This window comes from Cheilinus undulatus, linkage group 21 (assembly GCF_018320785.1).
Source record: "Cheilinus undulatus linkage group 21, ASM1832078v1, whole genome shotgun sequence".
Taxonomy (NCBI): domain Eukaryota; kingdom Metazoa; phylum Chordata; class Actinopteri; order Labriformes; family Labridae; genus Cheilinus; species Cheilinus undulatus.
The window spans coordinates 20,148,468-20,160,780 of NC_054885.1; the positions used below are offsets into that span (position 1 = coordinate 20,148,468).

Sequence of the window (12,313 nt, forward strand, 5' to 3'; positions counted from 1 at the left end):
AGAGTAAAATAACTAGGTGCCATTTTTAAATTGGATCTCTTTTTATAAGACTACCAAACTAAATTGGAGCTTTAGAATCCTTTAATAATTAATAAAATTTTTATCTGATTTTAGTTTTGATGCAAAGTTAAGCTATCTGGCTGTTAACTCCATCTTCATGCTTACTGCAGCAGTGAAAGTTTAACAGTCTTTCTATAACCTATGATTTCTAGACTAACAAGGCCTTTTAAAGTTGTCTATGAAAAGCTAAAGAGTTTTGAATGTGCTGTTATGAAGTGACTTGGCTTCTCATGTCTATCTTTTCCAGCGGTAAAAAAAAATAACTTTGCAGACAAAGTGAGTCATCTCTATTCACTCAACAACTTCCATGAATGTGCTGCTGAACAATAAAAGCCTGATGTATAAATCTGAGTAAGCCTCCCCCAGCTGTCAGCATATATATTCTTTGTCATCTTGTTTTGTTGCAACAGGCTCCAAACACTGACTTCCATATTGAGGGTTTATGTGAAATGAAAACTGAAAAAAATCCCTGTTCAGTAATTTTGCAGTGTAAATATTATATGTGAATACACCATCTGGTCCTGCATCTGGTCCTGTTGGATATGCCAGTGTTATACATGACCGTGTTCACAGCTTCTTCTGAGGGAAACAGACTCTACCTCCTTCTAATTTTCCTCCCCTCCCCTCCTTCTCTCTAAATCTCCCTCCACCTCAACCTTTACGAGCGATCTAGACTTTTTCAACAGCACTCAATTACTGTTGAAAACTCCACACTATTAAAAGAGCACAGCGAGACAGAGAAAGAACAAGTAGGGAACAGGATGATCTAACAAGGAACAGAAGCATTACTGTGAAAGCAAGACATGGCAGCCTGACAGACCCAAGGCTAAAAGATGCATTTAACTCGCCACCTCCTTCCATGTTTTCTCTCATCTTGTGTGATGTCTTGGTACACACAAACACACACTTGCAGGGTTATCTCTCCTTTAAGATAAAGTGACAGTGTTTTGGGATTTTTTTGATGCTTTTGGGAGCAAATCAAACCGGATCTGACACTTCAGTGTTGTCTTGCTTTATCTGTAATCCTTCTGAAGCCCCATATAAGTTTCCAGTCAATGCAATGAAAACTTGAAATCAGTTCAACCGCAGAATGTTTTCATGAGAGATACAAATAGATGACAGGTTACCCAGCATTGAACCATTCATACTGTGATGAAACCATTCGACTGTGTTTATACATAAACTTTTGAGAAATACGAATCAAAAGAGCCTATTTAATCTGCAGCTATGGAAAGACCATGGCTAAATCTTAGGATCACCTCTCATCAGGCCTGCCCACAGAGTTCACAGAAGCTTTTAAAGCTTTTAAAGTTTCTCTGTGTTACAGGGGAAAATTAATGATCTTTAATGTTCAGACTTTAACATGAGACAAGATTTTTCTCTAATTTTCTGTTTCATGTAGAACAGTGTCTGTGACTAGTTAAAGCTTATGTTCTGCCCTGTGGGTCCAGTGAAGGATACAGCCAGTTTGAGGGCTTCTTGCTGTCACTGTGTCAAGTCTTTTACCTCATGGAGGTAAATCTCCCTTTAAGTCAGGAGTCAAACAGTATCATTTTTACCATGGCAGCTATGAAAAGATCTTAAAGGAACTGAATTTAATATTTTAATGCATGAGACTGTTGTGATATAAAATCAAACACTGGTGCAAAGCAGACTGACAGATCCTATTGTTTGTCTCTTTCATCTTCCTGCAGCTTCTTTTCGCTGTTTTCCTCTCAATTTAACTTTAAAACAAGTGCTGTTGCGTTGCTTTCTTTCTATCAGCCTTATTCAGGGTGTAACTGTCTTGTCAAAATCTACCTGCTGGCGTCTTCACTGTCTCTAGCCAGCAGGTAGTCCCATATTTATGTTGACTGTGAGTAGGCAAGTTCTTGACATCTGGACAGTCTGCACAGACACTCATCACGTATACAACTACAGTCTCTGTCCTAAATATGGTGTCTGCTTATAAAGCAAGTTATTTTGAGCAAGTCCATCAAGCTCTTCAAAACTTAAGGAAAATGTGCCCGCTTAATTACTGCAAACTTATTGCAGGGGCTGTAGCTATCTTGTGTCTGGTTGGTAATAAATGGTATGTAAAGTCCCTGTAAAGTGAAATCCAAAATTGGTGTCTTAACAAACTAGATATGTTGGAATATCATTTCTTGTAAACGTTTGAAAACACTGAGAGCTACGTGTGACTTAATTTTGATTTAGATCTTTCTTCACCCCTTTCCTGGACTGGTTTAATTTGGGAAGGGCAAAATAGTGACCATCACGTCACCAGTTGCTGTGGGGACTTAACCCACCCCCCTAACGCTACAATGATATAAAATCACAGAGCAGTTCATCTCAGTACAGTCCGTTGTTAGCCGATGTCACCGACTTCATTGAAAATTAACAGCCAGCTACATGCTGTGCTGTTGCTCACTGTGAGGAAAATTTCCCAGATCCATTAGCCACAGTGGCAAATGGGTCATTAGAAGTATCACAACAGAGAGATTTGTGCCAGAAAACAGTAGATTTAATCCTCAACTTCTGCCCCTGCTCTGGCACAGAGCCAGGCAGCTGTGGCAACCGATGCACCCACACCATTCTTGAGCCGATATTACTGCCTCATTTTCATGATTTTGAAGCTTAATTCTATTCAAGATGTTTTTCATGACTGAAATTTGGCCTGGTGGTTTATAACACAGTGTCCTGCAACAAACCTAAAATAAAGATTTTTTTAATCACTTCACATGGATTTTATGTGATGGTTAAATCCTCTTTTTAGAGGTATGCTTACCTGTACCTCACAACAGGTGCAAGGATCTTTGTAATATTTTCTATGATTGTCATCCTTTCTCTGTAAAGTGACTTGATGTTTAGCTGGACTTGAACAATGACAGAATATCAACTAGAAATGTCAAAGACAGCTTGGTCTGAGTAAAATGGCAATGAGTGTTTGTCTCCTGAGTATTTTCTGAGATGCTGCTATTCAGTTTCTAATATCACACTTCTAATGCCTGTCTACTGTTTTTATCCTGCAGCCTTTTGTTCCTCATTCTCGTAATCTTTTTGTCTGCAGGTGTCTGTCCTATTCTTCTTCTTTTCATCCACTGTCACTCATTTTCCCCCTCTGATCACTCCTAAAGCTCCCTCCTGATTGTTGCTGAGCTGCTGTCAGTCAAGACATCAATGCCCAACTTCTGTCTCTAAGGGCTCAGGCCGAACTTGCATTCATGTGCCATGCTTGTGCTTTTGCTGTTGGCGTCTACATCAGAATTTTGAGACTGCATCTTCCCCCTCTTTACATAACCTGACCCTTTTTTCAAACAAAAGGTTCAAAGCTCTTGCTGAGAAAATAGAGTAAGAACACTGCTCTGTGCGCTTCCCTGTGTGTCATTATTCCGCTCCTTCTTTTCCTAATCTCAGGCCAATCTTCCACCCAGACACATTATCCCCAGCTTCCAACACCCCTCGAGTCCTGTCTCCTTATAATAACAGGAGACATCAATGTGCGAGACCAGTCACTTTGCCAAATTGCTGTGAAGTGTGTCGATGCAACTGCTTTGCTCAGAAAGAAAGGAGTAAAATGGTGGTTTTAGAGGGCGGATGATGGCTTAGATTGCTGGTTGTGATTCTCTGGTCTGACAGAAAACAGAAACATGTGCCTAAAGTCATGACACAACACTGCATGTTTCAGATTCTTAGAAATATGTTTTAGTACCAAATAATATCTTCAATATAGGTTTAATTTTGCACAGTGAAGAATTGTACGCAGTGCAAACTTGCTAGATTCATTTAGAGAGTTTTTAGCCTGCAGGTGGATCTAGAGAGAGACTCAAGTTTGGATCAAAGCTGGTGGGATGAGGGAGCACGATGCAGCTTTCACAAGCATTAATCCACAATGAAAAGAAACTGAGTGTCGACAAGAGGTGTCAATAACAGATTGTGTGTTGAAAAGCAAATAGCCTCAGATCTGCTGCCACATGGACCATTTAGGTGTTTCATTCTACATTTATTACCTCTTGTGAGGCCACTAAATAAATTACAGCTCTCTCTGTTCAGTGATTAAACTGCCTCTCTTGATGCCTTTCTTGGCTGCTGCAAAGCAATTGGAGAGATTAGCACAACAACTTCCTGTGCAAAAAAGTGCAAACAAATAGAAATAACAGTTTTTAGAGCAACAACACAAGACGGCTAATTAATCCCTTGACATCCATTGAACTGACAAACACTGACTATTTTGATAAACAAGAAACATGTTTCAGTTAATTTTGAAGTATCAACATCAATCGTTTTCTGATCTAGCGTCCAAAGAGTGGATATTTTCTTAAATTCTATGACTTAAAAAAGAAGCTCTGAGTTTTTAGACATTAGTCAGACAAAGACAACACCCAAAGGAGTCCTTTTGGCTGTGATACATGAGGATGAGCGCTTCTACATCATTCTTAAAATATTAAAGACTAGTACATTAAACAAGAGAAGAAATCTGATGATTAATTGAAGGTAGAAATAACCATTAATTGCAGTTCAGCTAGAGGGATGAAATGGTCACCCGCACAGTAAAATTCTCTATAAGTAGTGGTACCCTTCTTATCTTAATTACCATTAGACTTCAGGATGCACATCACCACAGACACACCATGCTCACTGTGAAGCATGGGGGTTGCAGCATCATGCTGTAGAGATGCTTCTTGGCAAGGTAGAGGGTAAAATATAAAGGTAGAGTGTAAAATTAATTTGGCAAAATATAGGAAAATACTTGGGAACAAACTTATTCAGTCTGCAAGAGAACTACATCTTTCAAAAAGATTTATCAACAGCAAGAAAGTGACTCAAAGCATGAAGCAAAAGCTATACAGAAATGGATACTGTCTTCCAGATGCAGGTGCAGCATACAACATATGATTGTTTACTAAGGTAAATTTAATTGTAGTCCACAGACAGGGTTTCTTTGTTAATTCACATCTCAAACTGTTTTCATATTAACTTATAACCAAACTGACAAAGCTTAAGGATTAGCCAGATTCCATGTTTGTCATCAGGCAGATCTGTCTAGCAAAGCTTCAGGCTAACATGTTTGTTCCTGGTAAGAGAATGAATGGATCAATCAGTGTAATTTGATGCTCAAATGTGTTTTAATTGTAATGTAAGGCAGCCTTGAATGAGAAAAGTAGAGGGTTGTTATCAATTTTGGAAAATTCTGCAAAATCCAAGGAGTTCTTTCTGAACGAGTCCTCAGAGGAGGTTCATCTCATCCAGAAATAAGTCATTTTACAGTTCACAGAGAGCTGACAAAAACGTGATTTTTTTTTGCACATGAACAAATATCGCAGGACAAGGCTGTGCTGGCTCTCCCTATTAAAGCATGTTAATGTGTCTTAAACATACAGTTTACAAACATCCTTAGACTAAAACTAATTTTGAGTGGACAGGGATTTTTGGAAGTTATGGAAAACAATAAAACTGGACTTGTGAACAGTGTTTCGGTACATTATTTATAATTTCCTTAGAGCGCTGTTTTGACACATTTTAGGCCACTCTGCTAGATTCATGGCTCTCCCTGTGTTTTCAGACTCTGAAAAACTACTTCCTGTTTCATGGCGAACAAAACAATTGGCATGGCTGCATTTTTTTATGTTACTTGAGCTTAAACTGACTTGAACCCACTGGCAGTTGTGAAAGGGCGACAACAACAATGACCACAAACATTTAGTTTTAATGTTTGTTACATTTGTAGGAAAGAACTAAAGTCTTTACTAGCTGCAGATTTCCCTGCAAATGTTATAGCTCTTACATTTGTGGGAATTTAGCTATTACATTTGCATTTGATAACTTCTATTTGATTCATAGGATATACTTTACATTTCTGGGATATTTACGCTAAAAAGCTGCAGATTTGTATATCTTTCTACATGTTAATATTTCATTGGTCTTGCAAACAAAAAGCGCACGGTGCTCTGTTCTGCCCATTTTAATAGTGTTTGTATCAGTATAAAACTGGGTGACATGATTTCATAGCAACATGTGAGACCTTTTTTTCAAACATCTTTAGCACAATTTCACAATTCTATTATAATACTGATAACACAACTTGACCAGAATACTCACGACTGTACGTCTCGACACTGCCATAATCAAAGCTTTTTGACAGTTTATTTCAGAGTAGATTCTCTTTACAGACATCAGGTTCATTTGTTTAGATTCTAAAGCTTCTTAATAATCCAAAAGAAAAAGGTTATACCAGCCACTTCAAAGTCCTGCGCAGCTGAAGTAGTTCTATTGGGTACCAGTTTTATGTGACAGACAGGGCTCTAAATTCCATTTCATATCACTCTTGTTGGAGGTTAAAGTCCTAGTGGGGGTGAGGGATAAATTGCTTAGCCTTCCCCACGGGTCAGGGCAAATAGCTATTGATATTCAGTGACATTTTCCAACCCGTTCAAATGATACTGTGAGCAGGGATTCAGAGTTGACGACATTGCAGATAAGCCCAGGGCTCTTCCCTCATACTCACACATTGACTCACATCAGTAGATTCTTTCTCTTGCACTGACACAACAATGTTTTACACATTACAACCTATAGCCCAAAAAATATTTTACACTTAAAACTGAGCAGAATGTTTTGATGCAGCCTCTCTCAGGAATACATAACCCACAATTCCTCTCTGCAACCTGTGGATAAAAAACACGCAACAGCCCAGCCGTGACTCAAGCCTGCGTGCTAATGTCAAAGCATTATTTCAGTAATGCCTCAACAGCACGTCTGTAATGTCCTCTTAATGTCTCAGTCAGTCTGAGTCATCCTTCAACAGGGTCACATGGCTGCTAGCTGTTAATGCTTGCTGACTGAGGTATCATAAATCCACTGAGAATCGTCTTGTGCAGATTAAATGGAGCTGGAGAAGTTTAAGCTGTCACCAAACCTCAACACCTCTGCCACTGCAACCCACTCGCTGATTCACACACAAGCATACACACAATGCTCGGAGAACCGAGAGATGCCAAGTGAGCCGGGTGTCACAAGGACCGAGGAGACTGGCTGGTGACGCTGACATGAAACACAGACACACAAATACAAACACAAAAAGGACAAATAGACTCACAGCACTGACCTTAAAGCTCCAGTAGTTCGGCTGTTGCTGTGGAGTTCAAGTCCAGTTTCAAAATGTAAAAAAGACAGAAAAAGAAAAAAAAAAAGTTTTAGTTGTTTCATAATGGCTGAAGTTCACAGATAAAAACAAAGCACTATAAAACAAATGGTGCATAAAAATGCCAGAAAGGAGATGAGATAGAATATGACTGCAGGCCTTTGTCCCCAAAATACAATGCATTTGTCCCGTAGAAGCATCATCAGTTGCATTTCCTGAATTGTTTTATGTAATTTGTTCATTTTCTGACAGGCCATTTATGAAACTCATTAATATTGCTGACAGCTTCATCTAATGACGCAATCTAGACCACGATCATTAAGTTTGATTGGTGTTAATGCAGGGGAGGCCGTGTTTTGCAGACACCTGATATAAGATTGGCTGAAACCGGCAGAGGGGAGGAAATAAAAAGAGCAAAACGGACTCAGACAAAAGCCTCCTCTGTTTTCCAAACGTTGGCCTCCCTCCCAGACTTCTCCCACCAGAGGCAAGCAATAGCTCCCTCCTCCCTTCACTCTCTATCCACCTGCTTTAATCTTTAATCACAACCTTTCCACCTCACCTGTGTGTTTAACCAGCCCATGCTGTATATTTGCTCCTCCTGCGGCTCTGACATGTATGAGAATGATGCTGGTATTTTGCTGATGCCTCAGGATGTAAGCTTTCCATTTAATCATTATCATCCCAAAATCGAATCCAGGCCAAGGCATCAAATGGCCCAGAAATACCTCAAAATGACAACGAAAATTAAAAAAGATTGTGCCGGGTTCATGAATTTTAATTCTAATCCTAACTCTTATTCTAGGTCTCGTTCTTATCTGCAGGCGGTGTCTGAAAGACCCTTATTACTCTCCTGGAGCAGGGACGAAAAAAGTGACAGGGAAGTTTTGATTTATGATAACTAGTGTTTTTTTTCATTATCAGCCTTTCATTTCAGTGCTGTCGCGACAAAAGCAGAATCATTTCGGTAAACAAAAATCAGACGGAGCATTTGCATCTGATTACTTTATTGTAATCTAATCTTTCACTTAATATTTCCTCATGTTGATCTGATGCCAAATAAGGATGTCTATCTCTATTTCCTCTTTCTATGTCACTGCGATGACACTGCTTGCTTGAATTTGGCACATTATAAAGTATCATGAATAATGTTATTTTTATATCATTGTTATTGTTGATCATAATAGAAATTATTATAAATCAGCACTTTAAGCATTCATGTATTAATCCTAATGTGATTAAGATAAAAGAGTAGTGCATTCATTTTTAAATCCAATTATTCACTTGCTTTGTCTTTCAGCACACTTTGTTTATACCACTGCATTGTCTCTCTGCAGCCACAGTGATGTAAAATAAACCACTGCACCTTAACGTGTCAATTCAATTTAAATAACTCACACAGCTCAGTGGATGAGTCAAAAGTCATCTGCACTTTGTGTTATCAAACATCACTCTTGTTTCCTTGTAAGTTAATTTTCCTGAGGATAAGTTAAAGTCATAGTCTTCAATCCACCCGTAGTTCCTATATTCTTTCAAAATAATCTGACTGGATGCCACATTTAACACGGTTGACCACTGGATTCATGTGTCTCATATAGAATCATGTGCTAGCATTAAATTAACTGTCCTGAAATGGTTTGACCTGTCAGAAAGGACTTTCACCCTCAATCTTGGTCAGTTCTTCTCTGCTGTGACCCCATTATGCAGTGAGGTCCCGTACAGTTATATTTTAGGCCCCACTCTCTTTTCGCTATATATGCTTCCCTTGGTGTCCATTTTTAAAAAGCACAATTTATCTTCTGAATACTTTTTGTATTTGAATGAGAGGAAATCATAGAGCTTGAAAAACCTGAACTTCTGAATAGTGTTGACAGCGTTCCTGGTCCATCAGCCTACCACTGTCGCCCCTGTGTTATAAACCTTGGTGTTATTTCTGACAGCTCGTTTAAATTTGACCAGCAGACCAGCTCAATGGTCCAGAGACCAGCTTCTTTTAGCTGAGACTGTTGGGAAGGGTAAAGCCCTACCTTCCTCTACAAATGACTTTGAGAGGGCAATCCACATGTTTATAAGCTCTCTCTTGGATTATTGTAATTCTTTGTACGTTGGTATGGATCATTCATTTCTCCACCGTTAACAGTTATTGCAAAATGCAGCTGCTCAGCTTTTGACAATATTTAGGCAATAGTAGTAGCATTAGCCTCCAGAGATTTCAGTGTGCATTGTGTCTTTAACGAGAGCGCAATCAGGGAAGCTAGGTTACAAGCCCTGCAGATGGGTACAGTTTCTATGTAATTTAGCAAGTTTAGGGTAAAAATTGTCCAAAAAAACGATGTATGCAGGATATAAAACAGACCAAAACAACTGATCAGGCGATGGCAGTAAGCTGACTGCATAGCTGAAGGCTGCATAGCAAAACAGTGCCAAACACAGAGTCTTTCTGGTTGAAAAATAAAACACTTTGCTAACATTGTTTTTTTGTCCTTTTTTTTCTTTTTACCTTAAACTCGCTAAATTATGCAGATAAACTGTACCCATGTGCAACACTGTATTGCCTTGCTTTCCTCAGTGCACTCTGCTTAAAGGAGCAAATGTGAAGTGAAATCTCTGAAGGCAAATATCACTACCACTGCCAAGTACCTTATACCACCTAACATGAAATGTCCCTTTAATGTATCATTTAATTTTTTTTTTACATTAATTTTAAGTAAGTAAGCACCAAGTAAGCACACTTACTTTTATCATTTCCACTGTTTTTAAACCAGTAGTTTAAAACCTTTTTGCCCAAGGCACACCATATCCATTTCCATTCAAAATTGCCCCTTTAAAACATGATACTGTAACTTCAGTTGTTGCACAGATGCAGTAATAATGTCCCACAGCAAACCTAGACTTGCCTTCAGGCACCCACACCATTTGAGAACCACTGGTTTAAACCATACACTACTGAGAATTGATAGTTGCAATTTAAGTATGACAAAACATGGAAATGAGACTCATTTAAGTCTAGCATAAAACAGAGGGTAGTAGGTGTACAACAGAATAACAATTGCAAACTATCACAGCTTTACAAACTTTAACATAAAACCTGAATTATGTGATGACAAAAACAGGACATCATCACTTTCATTCTAAAATGAAGAAGGTTTTCCAAACTATTTTATTCTGTACACCACATACTGTTTGGCTGGGGGAGAAGGGACTATATGATCTTTATAATTTAAAACATTTAAAAAAACAACAACAATAACATTGCAGTTATCCAAGAGTGTCTCGCCATGCTGGCATTGAGACAAGTGGGACTGAGAAAATGATACAGAGCCTAATCTCAGCCCACGCTTTCTTCTCCCCATAGCATAGAAATGTCTACCAACGTATGTCAAAGCAATTATTATAAAAGACAACTCTTTGATGTTCCACTGAGGAGAATTGATGTCTCCTGGCTAGTTTTTTTCCCCCAGAAAATCCTGTATCATGCACAGGGAAAACCAAGTATGTCTATGTATAGTCTGGCTGATTAAACTCTCCATTATATATACGTAAAATTATTACCAAAACAACTTTTAAAAAAGCTTTTATTTCCAAAAAAAATGTATTATCACTCTAAACCAGGCTTGAAAATGATCTGTGTCTGTGCAGGAGAGTAATAAATCATAATATCATTGATTTTTCTCTGACGCTGTGTTCAGCAGGCACATTTTCAGCCAGGTTTAGAGGTGAAGGGTTAGATTTTAAGTGAGTCACTTTCAGGATGTGTTTCAGTTTGGACTTGTGTTCATCTCATTTATTCTGTGCAACCAGCCAGTTAAACTTTTGTCCTTGACAATCTGTTAAAATGAGGGGCACTGTTGATGCTTCATAAATAATGGTTGTTCACACATTCAGACAATGTTAATGATTTTATTTTCCCACAAAGCTAAATGACTGTGAGGGCTGGCTTTAATGGTGCAGAAGTGATTTGTGGTCTTGTGTGTCAGTCTCTGCCAGTGTTTCTCTATTTGTTGCTTTAATGAGGCTTACTCACAGTTCTCCGGTAAAGTAAACACTTTCCCTCTCCACCACCTTGTGTTATTTTAACTGTTACTCTGCTGACAGCTGCAGATATTCTGGACTTTGACTTTTAAATGCTGCTGTGAGATAGCGAGAGCAAACTGGAGTGGCTTATTCAAATATCTCCATCCCGACACTCATCAGTGCATTTTCTCTACACTCAAGACATTATTTTATACTCATTCAGCCATAATCCCAGATGACTGATGAAACTCTTGACTGAGCTTAGCTCAAACGAACATCTTGTCATTTTTAACCTCCAGTTAAATTAAATGTGCCTGAAGGAAATAGTGTTACTGCTGTATGTTAGAGTCATCAGATTAATCTTGAGGCTGAAGGGCTTAATGCCGCTCTGACTGCTAAGTAAAGACACTCACTGATGTATACATTTTAACCCACAGTCGTGCATGTGCACTCACTAGAGTTGCCAACGGAAGGACGTTGCCTCACAGAGAGCAGCTACATTACCTGACCTGCATGTAAAGCAGCCTGCACTCACATCACCCCTCCTCCAGCCCCCTCTTTCTCATGTCGTCATCCTTTCTGCACCCCCACCACCCTGTTCTCAATCATTCTTACTCTTTCGCCCTCAATCCCTCTCTGGTCTGGTTTGTGTCTTACTGCAGCCTCTGCTTTTAAAAACATCTGCACTGGTCTGCACAACAATTCAACACCCACCAAAACAGAAACACAACCAACCCTGTGTACAGTTCACAGAATTGTCCACTCATCCTTCGTCTAGCCTGCTGAGCAGATGCACACCGTCACCACAACAACCACAACAAACACAACACGGCGTGGAATCTAATCCCAACTGGCACATCTCCCTCCACACGCACACATCTCTCTAAAACAGCCTCCAGTTTCCAGTCCCTTCTCACCTGCAATGCACCTGTGCCTGTCCACCACTCCTGTCATTCCCGGCTGTCCGTCAGGTGCAGAGAGTCCTCATCGTGTTTTTACCCGTCTCTCCCTCCCTTGGCTTCACCTACCCTCCCTCCCTCTCCCTTACTCAATCTCCCCCTCTCTCTTTCTCTCCGTCTCGCTCTCCGGTAGCACATGCGGCGGATACTCTTTATTTAA

General features: G+C 39.4%; 1 protein-coding gene across 8 annotated transcripts in view; it reads right to left on the bottom strand.

Moving 5' to 3' along the window:
• The window catches only part of si:ch211-278a6.1 (SRC kinase signaling inhibitor 1), a 159,864-nt gene that overhangs the window by 44,393 nt on the left and 103,158 nt on the right, over window positions 1-12,313 (bottom strand). For all 8 annotated transcript variants that reach the window (XM_041817241.1, XM_041817240.1, XM_041817239.1 and 5 more), the window contains one exon: window positions 7,145-7,171. In XM_041817241.1, the coding sequence (XP_041673175.1) occupies window positions 7,145-7,171 (27 nt within the window). The remainder of the gene's footprint in view (window positions 1-7,144; window positions 7,172-12,313) is intronic.